The 14482-nt window shown below is 45.2% G+C and overlaps 2 protein-coding genes across 2 annotated transcripts in view; both read right to left on the reverse strand.

The window, feature by feature from the left end:
• Nucleotides 1-499, reverse strand: part of DDX47 (DEAD-box helicase 47) — an 8479-nt gene extending 7980 nt beyond the window's left edge. The window contains exon 1 of the mRNA XM_031057770.1: nucleotides 488-499. Coding sequence (XP_030913630.1) covers nucleotides 488-499 — 12 coding nt within the window. The remainder of the gene's footprint in view (nucleotides 1-487) is intronic.
• Nucleotides 500-2753: 2254 nt separating this feature from the next.
• Nucleotides 2754-7386, reverse strand: APOLD1 (apolipoprotein L domain containing 1). Its single transcript, XM_031057741.1, has 2 exons — nucleotides 7277-7386; nucleotides 2754-5124 (listed from the first exon to the last, which is right to left on the reverse strand). The coding sequence occupies exon 2, from the start codon at nucleotides 5117-5119 to the stop codon at nucleotides 4379-4381; it is 741 nt and encodes a 246-aa protein (XP_030913601.1). The 5' UTR covers nucleotides 5120-5124; nucleotides 7277-7386; the 3' UTR covers nucleotides 2754-4378.
• Between the last annotated feature and the right edge of the window lie 7096 nt (nucleotides 7387-14482).

Raw genomic sequence — 14482 nt, forward strand, 5'->3', positions numbered from 1 at the left:
TCCCCTGCCGCCATCTTGGCCCGTCCCCTCCGGGTGCAGGGCAGAGCACTCTGGGAGCTGTAGTCCTCCCCGGGGCACGCCGGGATGTGTAGTTCCGCAGGAAGAGCCGGGCGGAGCGGGAGGGCTCTCCCTCAGCTCCGAGGGATGCCCAGTGAAGGGAGAGCTGCGGATCTCCAGCCGCCTCTCCCGGGACACGGACACCCTGAAGGGGCTGTGGGAAAGCCTGCCCGCCTGCCCGCCCGGCGTATATCGCAATACTCATCCTAATCCTCTCCACCCCCATCCTATTTCCACTTCTATCTAACAACCTCAAGAACACCCCCAACACAATCACAAACACAGTCAAAGCCTCCTTCGTAATCAGCTTAATCCCCATAACAATCTACATCTACTCTGGAACAGAAAGCCTCACCTCCTTCTGAGAATGAAAATTCATTATAACCTTCAAAATCCCCATCAGGCTAAAAATAGACTTCTACTCCCTTACCTTCTTCCCCATTGCACTGTTTGTATCATGATCTATCCTACAATTTGCAACATGATATATAGCTTCAGACCCCTATATCACAAAATTTTTCACCTACCTACTATTCTTCCTAATCTCCATACTCATCCTAATCATCGCCAACAACTTATTTGTCCTATTCATTGGCTGAGAAGGAATCGGAATCATATCCTTCCCACTAATCAGCTGATGACATGGATGAGGAGAAGCCAACACCGCTGCCCTTCAAGCCGTGCTTTACAACCGAATCGGAGACATTGGACTTATCCTCTGCACAGCATGACTGGCTTCCGCCATAAACACCTGAGAAATCCAACAACTCCCCACCCCATCCCAAACTCCCACACTACCCCGACCAGCCCAGCCTGAGGCCTGCACTCAGCGCTGCACGGCTTAGGCAGTGCTTGACGCTGTTCCCAGCTCATGCCTTCTACAGCAGGCAAAATGAGCTGGCCAGGCACAAAAAGGCAAGAATATGTATAAACTTACATCCATAATGCACATAGAGAATGTGAAAAATGTGTATTTTATGATTGGCTTTTCACAAATATGAAAATGAATATTATATGTGTTATGTTAGAAACTTATGCTGTGTTAATTTTCTCAAGGAGTGTGTTAAATATAGTTTTAGGTTATAAAATAATGTTAAAATAGAAACTATGTTATGTAAGATACTGTTTTTAAAGAGAGGACTCACACCAAGATAGCAGCCTCAGGACACCTTAATCTTTCAGAGAAAAAGAATTTATTTCTCTCTTATCGAGTTCTTCCCTCCTCACTCAGCCCTGAGGATGTCGTCAGGATTAAAAGGAAGAAGTTGACAGTGACCAGACAGAACCCTTTGTTTGAATGGAATTTATGCATCATGTATGAGATGTATGAATATGCAACAGGCTATTGCTTTTAAGGGTTAATCCTCTCCTAATGTGGATCCTTTTTTGGGCTTATTTTGCCCAGAAAGAGGCACCTGGACTGTCTGTAATTCTTTGTTTTTGTTGTCTCATATTGTCCTAATCCCAATTGTTTAAATTTTTATTGCTTTAATTATATTACTGTTTTTATAACCATTTTATTACTATTAAACTTTTAAAATTTTAAAAACAAATGATTGGCATTTTTCACAGAGAACAAATTAAATGCTTTGGATGTATTGGTATGAAACATTTGAAAGCACTAATGATGAGAAGAGAGAAAAGAACTGTCATTGTCCCACATTGTTTTTTGCTTATGACAATTGCTAGTGTGAATTTTTGAAGTATGAATTATGAATTTTTTTTCCGTCTGTCTCTGGGAAGTCTGTCTGGGCGTGCTCCCAGTGGAAATGCTGATACACTTCATCATCTGTCCCTGGATTCTGAGCATGGCATTTCCTCTGCACCCAGAACAATGAGGAAAGTGAGAGGAAATACGAATGAACTCTCTGTGTGACAGGGAAAGAAGAGGAAACCTGAAACAATTCATGGGCAGGAGTCAAAATGAAACTGCTGCATCCCACTGTGCTCAGAAGCAGTGATAAATTAAAACAAAACATAAAAAAAGCCCAAAACCACCCTGTGTAGGTGCTCGTTGTTACCATATGTTTCAAAAACTACAGCAGCCTGACCATCAGCTTGCTGTTTATCATGGGTGCTAATGGTTAAGCCTGGCCAGCACGTAGACATGTACCCCTGTAAGGATCACTGGGATGCCTCAGGAAATGGAGTCAGGGATGGGACAGGAAGTCGCTGCTTGTGATTCTTTACTGAACTCCTTGCCCACATAATTTGGTGCTGTTTTAGTGGGGAGCAGGGTGGAGCAATTCTAGTCTGGTGAAATTCCAGTTTGTGTAATTCCCTATTGTCAACAGATGTATTTGAATGAAAGTTTTCTCCTAAAGTTTCTCTCTGTCCTAAACTGCTGTTGGGAGCATTCATGCATGATAAAATAAATATACAGCTTCTAAGTAGTAATTCCTTTTTTGTGCTTTTCAGCACAGGGCACTGCAGGATTTAGAAATTATAACTCCAGGGCTTTTAAACCTGGCTTTTAAACAAACGTGCTCCTAGCTCTACTGCATGTTATAGTCCTTAGCCGAGGCAGGGTGAGAACACACCCAGCAGGTGAATTTTAGTGCAGATATAATTTCAGCTATTTCAGAAGGGGTGCATAATGAGATGGGATGGACTATGTGTACAGCACATCACCTCTAGAAGAGCAGAGAGACACTGACACAAAAGTGCTTCATGTTCATTTATTTGAATCAGCAGTGTACTTGTTCATTTCTGGCAAACAGGCATGGGTATCAAAAGCATTTGAGTCCCACTCTGGGGAACCAGAGCTTTTATTCTTCCTACAACATATTAAAACAAACGTTGATATCACGAAGAGACAAAAAGGACAAGGATTCAAGGTTTGTGACACGGAGTGCTGCCCTGCCTAAGAATTTGGTCAGTGTTACAGAATTACAGAGTCGGTTTTTCTGGTCACTTGGATTTGTGTCTGCTCAGGGAAGTTTCCCTTATCCACTGGGGCATGCTTGTGGAGGGAGTTACCTCTGCATTAACCCTTTGAGTCACCTCAAGCTAGTTTCAGGGTCTCTTCCTTGTACCTCTTTCAGGTACAGACATGATCCCCATCATCACCATACTTGGGCACTTCTCAGTGGGGTGATCCCAGACACATCCTGGTGAGGTAGGGAAGTGCTACTATCCCTGTTTTTAGACAGGGAACTGAGGTACTGATGGCTCAAAATCACAAAGGGCATATTTAGCAGAACAGCCACTTGAAACAGGGTCCTAGCCCTTGCTCCTGCTTTGTAGGGGCTCTGCCACTGAATCATCCTACTCCTCTCTACCCCTCCTGAACATTAGTACCCGCATGTATTTCACTGATATGAAGCCTTCCGTGGGAAGCATTGCTAGGAACACGTGTAGCTCTCCATGAGTGCTGCCTCCCCCCTCACAGATGATCCACTGTGGGTCTCACAGGCTGCTTGACTGCATGGAAAGTGGCACCTCCACCTCTCAGGTGTGCTCCCATCACATAGCACCAACCTGCCCTTCCCTTCCTGCTGCAGGAGATAAAACTTTGTCCTTCCACCAATGCCCTGAGGCAGACTCTGGTCCCAGGGCCACTTTTCTTCTCTCTGTTTTCGCTCCTAAAATCTATTGTCACTGTTTGAACTGTGTTTCACCTATTTTATTACTATCAGCATTCAGGTCATGCTTTTCTTTTCCTACAGGGATTTGCCCTCTCTCACAGCAAAATAACAGGTAACGTGCTCTCACATGCTACAGACTTGCTTTTACTCTAAAAAACAACAGCTTTCCTTTGGAACAGAGGCCTCCTTTAAAAAATATATATATATACACACACTCTTAAATACAATATCATAAGCTTAAAACCATTCTATGTTAATAAATAGAATACAAACATCACAGTTCTCAGTCTGGAGAGGTTTCTCCAAAATGGATAAATTCTGGCCCTCTATTTCACCCTGGGATGGTGAACTATCCATACAGTCTGTCATATCTGGAGCTGCTTCTTTCTACAGCCTTTCCAGATGTACCTTGGTAATGGGGTTGTACTCTACTGGAAGTTGGCAGCTGCTGGCTTTTTTAGGGTACTCCAGCCCTTGTACCACACACAGATTCATAAGCTGTTTACAAACCAGGTTCAGTCAGCATTAGATATTTCATCTGCCTCCTGACCTACTTCTTTTTGCTGCCTTGGGGAAGCAGAGCAGTGGAGATGGTTGGGGGAAAAGGGGTCTGCAGAACGTCCACCTCACAGCACCAGCACCGTGAACTGAAAAACAACAGGTGGCAGTGCTAATGGTCACAGTAAATAGTGTAATGCCTCCAAACCCAGTTTTAATGTGGGTCAAACACTGTTTCAGCTGGAGGGTCTCAGGATCTCGGCAGTGGTTTTAGCACCCAAGCTGAATCTCCTTGTGCGTGGGGAAAGCTGTGTTCTGGACTCCAGAAGATCACAGACTTCATCCATTGCCCTGGTGCAGGTCTCAAGGTTGTCAGCCAGCTTCTGGATTTTGGCCTTCAGCACAGCCTGGCTTACTTTAGTGACCTCCTTTGTGTATTCTGGCACGAGGAAGCTGTGGGAGCCGCACAGGACCATGAAGCAGACGGAGTTGTAGAGCGAGATGGATGCCCTCTTCTCTGACTGCCGCAGAGCAGGGTCGCCTGGGCCCTGCCCCCGGCGAAGGAACTCCAGGCAGCCCAGTATTTCTGTCATCTGTTTCCGACAAGTCATCGCAATTTCCTGCACCTTCCTCACCTCCCGGGAATTGCAGAGCACCAAGGAGAGGTCGGAAGTGATGCTGACGGCCCCCCCAGCCGTGGCCAGGCCCAGGCCCACGGCCGAGGCCAGCAGAGAGGCCCCGAGCGTGGCGGGGCTCAGGGACAGCCCCAGGATGGCCGTGAGTGCCCCGGCGGCCGTCAGGGTGCTCCCGCTGACGTTGGCGATCAGGGAGCTGCGGCGGAGCTGGCTCAGTTTCCGAGCTGCCTGGTGGAGGTGCGTGATTTGGCCGCGCAGCCTTTGCCTCTGCTCCAGCAGGGCCGCGTGGAAGTGCTGCGTGGGGTCTGCTGCCGGCGCGAAGGCAGCACCGTCCCTCTCCATGGCTTCTGCGCAGAGAAAGAAAAGTCTGGGGTGGGATTTATGTCAAAAAACCCCCATGAGACATGCTCATCCTGGACCACTATTTCAGGGATGGCATCCAGCCAAATTTTTGTTGCTTCAGCCCAGCTAGAAGAAAGGTTTTCCATCTGCACACATGTGCACACTCACGTACACACACATACCCATATGAACGTGTACATTTAATTACGTTTTCCATTGTAACTTTCAGGCAGCAAAACTTTAAAATGTTTTTCTTAATCCCTGCAAAGACTAAAATATCCTAAGGACTGGGGTCAGAGGTGCTGTTACCATTATCTCTGTGAAGACACAAAAGGTCTTTTGAAACTCTGGGGACAGAAATTCCCCTGAGATTAGGTGACTCAGTGCCCAGAGGAGTAGTGCTGCCAGAACTAATCTGTTGTCCCCGTGATGGGATTCAGAGGATCTGCAATAGAGAAGGACATCTTTCACAAGACAGGTCAGACTGCAAGGAGGTGAGAGCCACCATCCCAGGTTTTTGTTTAGGGGTGATTTCCTGTTAAAGGAGGACAGAGGGAAGCTGCTGAGTGGAATCTATGTCTGGATTTTCCATATAGGAGGTGAGGAGCTTATTAATGTCTTGGATGGATATTGTGAACATCCTTCCTTTTTTTAAGCTGCAGCAACTCAAGGCCCTGCAGCATGTAGGTTTTTTTTTCCTATTGTAACCTGGTGTCAGTGTATGAACAAAGATGGGAACTATTGTTCTGTGTGCTTATTCCAACCTGTGGTCATAAATACCTGGTTACAGTGGCAGGGAGGCCTCTGAACCTTGTTAATAAGAGTCATGAAGACACATCAGAAAAGCAGGCCCATTTTTAGTGTGCACTCCCTTGCAGATGGGAAAACAGGGGAAATACAGAGGCCTGTGAATAAAAAAAGCTTGAAAACTGCTGGGTCTGGATAACCTCCCCTGGCAAGATAGCAGGAAAGACTTCACTTCTAGGATATGAATCTTCAGTGTTTCTGTGCTAGACAATCTCTGTTGTCTCTGTTTGTTGCCACAAGTGCAGAAAGAAATGTTCCAATAAATATTTTCATGTTGCTCTAGGTCTGCAAAATGCTCTACAAAGGAAGCCAGCAACTTCAATCCTGCTTACAGGGAACCTGAGGCAACGGAGCCAACAGGAGTGGTGTAGCTGATTGTCAGGTGGAAGCAGAGTTTCTGTGCTTCACCACACTGCACTGTGCATACAGCTGTGCTGCCTCTGCACCTAGCAAGGTCCTGCCATAGAGCTGAGAAGCTGTTTGGAGCCCATAATGCCCTCACAGCCAAAAGGAGTCTCCGTAGCAGAAAGACCCTGTCACTAAGCCAAGTGAGCAAAACTATTCGTTGCTGCAGGCACCTTTTCACTTGTAGGTCTTCTGTACTGTGGGAACTGAAGGTGCCTGGTCCCCCATAAAGTCACACTATGTAACTAGGATCCTTGGGGCTTCATTCTGCACATGTTTCAGAAGGAGAAAACTTTGTACCATAGTCTTTCCATCCAGAAGAGTATTCATAAATAATTCTCACTGCAATCTTTCCCCCTTCTGCTGGCTTGTCCTAATTCATCTCACACAGATCTTTTAAGACACCCCCCATGCTCTTCAGAAAAAGCCCCCAGTCTCTCTTGGTGTCATTGGGTCATTTGAATCACTTAGTACATTGTGCTTCTCTCAGCTGGAGGCTATGTCCTATTATTTTTACACTATAATTAGAAATAAAGCTGGAAACACAAGGACTAACACTAATCTAAATGGATACCAGCATTGAAATGAGCAATGAGCATATCACCAATAACTTAACAACAGATCAATATAATGATCATTAAATATGTCAATTCCTGCAGCCTCTCAACAATTTGTTCTGAAGATTTAGTTGCTGAGAACTGTCTCAGATAATAACAGCAAATATCTCACTGAATTATTAGAATAATCATTCAATATATAGCATAGGCTATGTAGGGATGCAAATCTTTTGACAGTGGTTAATGACAACAGAAAGGAAAAAAACAACCTCCTGCTCTTAGAGAATAATCTCCCCAGCACTAAAGGTATACATTAGTCCAAAGCCTGCAAACACTTTCCTAATGGAGAACTCAGAGACACTCAAAAAAATTACTGATTCAAACTTACCTTCAGTTTCCAGCCACCCTCCCAGAAGACAAATTTTGATCTGTTTCTGGAGGAGACCAATTTATAGCTCCTGTGGACCAATTGCTGCGATGGGAATGCTTTGCCTCATATTGGGAGTTTGCCATTTCCTGTTCTCTCTTGTGCAGAAGGATGTGACACACTGGAAAGTGACCTGTGGGACAGTGAGCACATACCATGCTCAGGAAACGATCCCTGTGAATGAACATTGTGTGTTCACTTTTCCTGAAGTGTAGGGTGGAAAAAAAGTTTAAAAATCGCAGCCTATTCCTGGCTCTGAGCTAGTGCAGACATTCCCTGCAGGGAACAGTTGCCTTTCCTTTCCCTGAAATAGCAACTGACTTTACTCTGTGCTGGAGCTGCCAATTGTTTGATGACTGAAGTTTCCCTCCACTACACATCTAGAGCCAGGGGAGCTATCAGCCAGCCAACTACTCCATTCAAGGCCAGTGTACTTTTCAAATCCCAGCTCTTTGGGAAAAACCATAAAAGGGAAGCAGCCCCACAGCAAGATCACTGCTCTGAACTCCCATCCCTTCTCCTTCCCAGTACATAAAATCATGCTGCAAAAGGAGTGATCACCCTGTGGTTTTACTCTGTTTCTTAACCATAGGCACCACAATGGTTGAGAAACAGCACTCCTGTTTTCCTGAAGTGCCTGCCCAGCAATCAGCAATCAGAAAGAAAGGATTGTTTGTATGCCCTGTTCTTCTGCCTGCTGTTGCCTGGCAGTTGTGCCAGACAGATGTGGCCAGAGGGAAGAAGTGATGAAGGTGTTGAGGAGGAACAGCCTAAGTGACACTCCTGGCACTGCCTTCCATGCTGAACCAGGGCCAGTTTCAATCAAAGATTCTTTTGATGGGGTCAGGAAAAATAACTGTTTTGATGGCACTCAGTGGTAGTCCAAAGTGATGTGTGTCTTTATTGACACAGGGCCTGTGGTGATGGGGACACTTATTTTGAGCAGCTGTGCTTGAAGATGGGGCATCTGCTTTCTTGTTTGGTGGATTCTTGCTCTTCAGGACTATTCATTGACAGGGAAGCTCTGATTTTGCCCCTGACCTATCTAATCTGAAAGCTATCTAGCTGTCACTGAATGGTGAGGCTTTGCTGTTGAATTTGTGGGATGTGTAGCCACATACCCACTGGAGCTGACCTTTAAAAGGGCTGAGACTGAGAAGCAGCAGGCAGGGAGAGGAGAAGGCTAGGATTATTCATTTCATTTCAGCAACTTAGTTTTCAATTATGCTAAAATAGGTGTGAAATAGTATGTCAAATGTACAGGAGACGAAATGTGAATGAAAAAATAAATAGCGTGGAAGAGTTATTTCAAACTGTCACAGACATGAAAAGAGAAAACACCATTTTAAAGTTGCCTAAATATGCAATTCTGGTCTGTTACAGTCTGTACAAACTGCACGTTAACAGGAAGGTGAGCTTTGACACTGAAGGAAACTGCTTCAGCCCTTCCCTTTGTTTTAGCAAGCGTGTGCTTGAATTGGAGCCCATCTGCCTTGGCAAGGGTTTGCAGTTGATGGAGAGTTCTTTTCTTACATTCCCATATAGAATAGGGCACTTTTTTTTCATGTGACTGCATCTGTGTTAGAATTTGTGCCTGCAGATATGTCCTTGTTAGGACAGCAAGTTTTGGTAAAAGTGAAATAACAAAGAAAAGGAAAAAAGGGGTCCAGAATGAGCCAAAGATGACAACATAGTTTTGGATGCTCTCCTTCCTTTCCCAGTTTTCTTCCTTCAATATACTCATCTGCAAAACATTGTCAGAAATTCCTGCAATGCTCAATCTGTGGGCAAGAACCTGATGAGGGTGCAGAAGAAACAACTCATTTTTCTTAGACTATTCCCTCACAGACTTTCATGCCCACTGAAAGATCTGCACTTCACTCAAGACCAGATGTTGGTCTTGGCTGAGGATGGTTTCTCACAGAAATCATCCCTGGGCTCCTTCACCATTTAAAGAGAGTCTTTCCCCATAATCCACCCCTATAATAAGGTACATAGCCAGAAAGTATGGATTTCACTTGAGGAGCTACAGATGTCAATGTGATTTTAGAGAAGAGATGTGTGTTATAAAAAGAAACACTATTTCCTAGGAAGTGGCTGTACCACAGCATTTTGCTATTTGCTATCTGCTGACATTCACAAACATCCTTCTGGTGAGACTGCTGGTCTTCTCTCCCATTGATAATTAGAAAGACCAGCTCCAGCAAAAGTGAGCAGGTGGGAATGGGAGCTGGATAGGAGAAAAGTGCTTTCAGCACCTACCAAGGACTGAAAGGCTCCTAGTGCCATTAGTGCACTTGCCCAGATGTAGTACATCTGCTGGGTCACTAGGTAGGTTCCAGGAGCCTGCTTGGAGTGAATCATAGCTTATCAGAGATCTCCAGATGGGAGGAGTAGGTCTGACCTTTGCTGGGTGGTTTTGCAAGCTGGTGGACGTTTGGCCATGCTGCCTGCTGTGCACTGCTGCCTCTCTGTTGGTGACCTTGGGTTTGATGGTGGAAGGGGCACAGCAGGTGTTTCACAATGACACTGGCCAAAAATGGTGCCTCTGCTCCACCCTTTCCCATCCAGCCACATCCTCTTGAAACGCCTGAGGGCACTCTGTGGGAGCAGGTGACCAGAAAAGGGAAGGAAGGATGTTTTATTGCCTCAGCTCTCTTCCTTTCAGGGGAGTTTGGCAGAAAGGACTGGTTTTTTGCTCCTGGTCTCTGCAGCAGATGGGATATATGGCAGAAGTGTCTGATCTGAAGCTGTTTGCAGCTACTGTGATGTAACATTTGAATGCAAATGTGTAACATTTGAAGCTGGAGTTTCCTTCACTTCCTTTACTAACATTGTTTTGATCAAATAACTGAGAAAACTTGAGTAAATTTACATTTATGTACCACCTTTCTAACAGATTTCTGCCATGCTTGGTACTTTCAACCTTAACTAGTGGACCCTGGAGCTAAAAGCTGTCTTTTTCTCTTTTATTTTCTTTTTCAATTGTATCAAAGACAAATCTTAACTTTTCACAGCAAGATATTAATTCAGAATCAGTGGAAATTAGAATAGGCCAAAACTAAAACAAAGAAAGCAAATTGGAACAAAAGGTCTGTGTCACCTTTTAGTAACCTTATCAGCAGACCCAAATTAATTTTTTGAAAGCATTCCAGAATGTGACAGGATGCTCTGGGCTCTGGTCACCAGTGTATGTGGGTCCTCAGCTGGGTTTGAAGAAAGCTGCAAAGAGCAGAGCAGGGTGGGGGGACCCTGTGGGATGAGAACACCTCTTGTTAGTTCCATTTAAGCAGAACATTACCCAAGCACACAGACTGTGCCTGCTTTGTGAGCAAGCATTCATGTAACAAAAACACCATCCTGAATTGCCTTGTCAAAACACTGTTAGCAGCATTTGCAGAGATCGAGTATTTATTTGGACATGGAGATTGAATTCCTGCAACGTTTTTAAAGAGAGCAGCTTATCTGTTATTTGCCAGCTTTAGTTCCATGTTCAGTGCAGGCTGTGTGGCACAAGGCTGTGGTGCACAGAGGAGCAGCTCCCCACGCTGCCCGTGAGCCTGGCACTGGCCATGGCACAGCTGGCACTGGCCGTGGCACAGCTGGCACTGGAATTCAGTGCAGCGACCCGGGGGCTCTGCTGGCACCAACGCTGCTGGGGCCTTTCCTCTGCTCACCCTCTTAGCAGCAGCAGCACACCAGAGCAAGTGTGGCTACCCATCCCCTCCAGCACTACAGAAAATAGAGAACTGTTAACATATTTCCAGAGCTGCAAAGAAACCTATTATGTTGGTAAAAGGTAGAAACTAGGTAACCTGGTTTCTCATGTCTCTTTTCCAATGGACTTCTTGATGGCTGAGTTCACAAGGCAATATTTCTCTTGAGAGAAGGGAGTCCGGATTCTTCTCACCTACAAAATCTACTTATTTTTGTAAAACTTTCAAGAAATCAGTGTCTTTGAAATCTTGACTGCTTTGTCAAATCCTGTCTGAGATTGCCTAGGAGCTCCAAAAGCTGCTGTGTTACATTGACTAACCCTCTCATCTGGCGTAACAGAAACACAGAGGCCTAAAGAAGTCCAGGAAAAGTTAAAAGCTGTTACTTTGAACTTCAGCTAGAGATGCATATCACCTTATTTCAGCCCTCTTTAGGGGTTGAGACACAGTCAGTTTATTCATACTCTGAAGTTCCCTCTAGAGCCCGGAGAAGAAAAGTCATCCCCAAAAGTTCCTCCAGTCTATCTCTTCCAGGCACCTGCTCTATAGCATGTGACAAATTATAGACAGCAATTCTTTATCCCTTTCCTGCCTCGTTCGATGTCCCACAGGTTTGCTAGGTTTATATTCCAGTTTCAAATATCCTGTCCCATAGACACTGCTCTGGGCCAGAGAGGGCCCCTTAACCAGCCCTTGCTGTCCTGCAGTGAGCAGGAGATGCTGCTGTGGAAGACCATGTGTGGCAGTGGTGCATCTCTTCCTGTCCCCTCATGGATTTTTCAGGTGCCTTTTGACCCTGCGGACACCAGCAAGACTTGGGAACGCTTCTGAATGACAGAGCACTTGCACAAGAGGGATGGATCTCCTCTACATCCAAAGAGAAGTGGGCATCTGGCTATGAGCATGCACTGTGGCCTTCTGTACCTCCCAAATATTTGTCATGCAGGTACCACTGCTTGCATCCATACTTAGTATTCAGCAGGAGATATATGGCTGTTGGGATGGCCTTTATGTCCATCAAGAATCAAACCTCTGTATTTGACAAACCTGCTTTGAAAAGTGTTTGTGGACTCTGCCTCTAAGGACAAATTCTTGATACCAAAATCAGATTTTGACTAGTATCTCTTGTAGGGCTTCCCTCTAGGCTTGGTATTATTTTATATTTGCAGTACATCAGACATCTAGGGATTGTTTTCAGAGCAGACGACATAATTTTGTAGTGAGCTGGTATAGTTCTAGAAAAAAAATGTTTTCACACTTGAAGCAGCTCTGCAGACTTGGAGACCTGGAACTGGGCAGAAAGGGTGAATATATTCTTTACCTGTCAGCCCTTCCTTGAACCTGGTGCAGTCAGGGAGCTGTATGGGATCTCAAAAAGCAAAAATGTTGCTGTACTTTGTGCCTCTTTACAGTGATGTCTGAAGATGAACATCCTTCTTGCTTTAGCTTCAGCACACAGCAATCATTGCACCTGGAATTCTTCCTTCTTCAGCCATTCTGTAGGCAGGTCTTCCCACAGCCAGTGGTCATGAGGGAGCCTAGGAAACAACAGCCTCTTTCCCCAAAATCTGCTGCTCAGGAGGAATCTTTTCCTCCATAGCACGGTGGATTGCGAGTAGGCACTGATAATCAGGCCGCCTACTTCTCACCACTTTTTATATTTGGGGAAGCATATGGTGGCTGACGCATTTCCTGATGTAAACTCAAAAATCACATCAGTTTGGATGCAAAAGCTCAGATTATTGACATGGAGCCACAGACAATTCATTTCCTTGCTGTTCTGCAGCATTTTCAATGAACTTTGGAGATTCCTGTTCTCACCTGATATGTAGGGAAACAGAGGCAGGGAGGAAGCCAATGGTTTTCTCAATGCCTCTGGGGCAGAACAAATGGTGAATGGAGGTGGCCTTGGTTTCAGATGAATGTTTTCTCCCTGAAGCTACCCTCTGACCTGGCACAGCTTTTATAATACTGATCAGTTCCCTTGTCCTGGGCCTTTGATGGCTGAGACTTTCCCATGTTTAAGGATATATCACACTGCATTCTCCTCTTTATATTTCTTGGAAAAGAAAAGGTTTCTGTAAGCCAACAAGAATATTTCCCTTGCAAGGCTTCTGGAAGAAAATGTCTTTTTTTTAGATTATTAATATGGAAGTGATTGGACAGCTGTCATAGGAGTCCTTGTTTGAATAGATGTCAGCAAGAAGGAAAGAATATTGCTTCATGCAAGTAATTAAAAAAAAGTCTTAGAATCTGTTCATCAGTTCATCAAAACTGCCAGAAGAGTTAGTGGAAAAGGAACAAGAGACACAAGGATATATTCAGGATCCCACAGCTAAACACTTTACATAACAGACCTTACATATGCTGAAAATTAAGGTAGCGAAGCAGCCCACCAGGAGCATTCCTCCTCCTCTAGCTCTTCTCTGAATTTGCCTGCTTGCCCAAATCCATGCATTTCCCCTGTTTTCACAGGTGCAGTGATACCAGCAGCTATTTTTGCTCTTGGCTCAGGGCAGCATTTCAGCTGCTGGACATCTGTGCCAAACTGCTGCTTTCTTTTGCTGGCTCTGCATCCCAGTGTCCTCTAGGAAAGTGCTGGGCACAACATTTCAATCCCTGACCACCAGCAACACAGAGGCAGGAGAGGGGCAACCTTTTCTCCCTCAAGGATTCTTGTCCACCTCTTTTGAGCCATTATGAGCTTGTTTTTAAGAGGGGGTAGCTCATCTTCCTGGCTTCTCTGCAGGAAGCGGAGGAGCTGCAGGTGGCTGTTCTCTGCCTGACCAGGGTGGGCACCAAAGGGGACACAGTGAACCCCAAGAGCTGCAATCAGCCAGCAGTTTAAGACCAGCTGCCTCAGAGGAAATAAAAGTGTCTAAGTGATGTGAATGTCGTGGTTCAGAGCGGGATGAGAAAAGATGTGAGACCCCACCAGGAGTTGGTAGGGAGACCTGTACATTGCCTCCCAAACCAAAACTGTGAGTCAGGATTTTCTCCAGACAGCAGCTGAAAGGTGGAACAAACTGCTCTTCCTGCTGTCCCCTTTGGGTTTTGTGACTGCTGTATGGGATGGAAATGCTATTATTTTAGAAGGAAGTTTTGGAAATTGAAGCTGGCTGCTCTTGAGATGTTTCCTTGTGAGGGTGCTGAAAGGAAGGTGTAAGGGTGTTTCAGATGCAACTGACTGCTCTGGGCCCTACAAAAGCTGAGTCAAGCCATTCCCACATTTTTATGTGTTTGATGGCAGAAGAGTTGGGAATTATCAAACCGAGGTGCAGGAACTGTTGCTCCCGGCCATCCTGAACCTAAACCTGTTGAGTATTTCCAGTATCAATGACAAGTGCAAGTGGCAATAGAGTTTTTTAATAACTAAAATCTGCTTCTGTCTCCACTAGGACTGAAATCAAACATCTGCATTCAACTTGGCCAAAAGTGCTCCCTGCTGTCT

This window comes from Geospiza fortis, unplaced genomic scaffold (assembly GCF_000277835.1).
Source record: "Geospiza fortis unplaced genomic scaffold, GeoFor_1.0 scaffold173, whole genome shotgun sequence".
NCBI classification, from domain to species: domain Eukaryota; kingdom Metazoa; phylum Chordata; class Aves; order Passeriformes; family Thraupidae; genus Geospiza; species Geospiza fortis.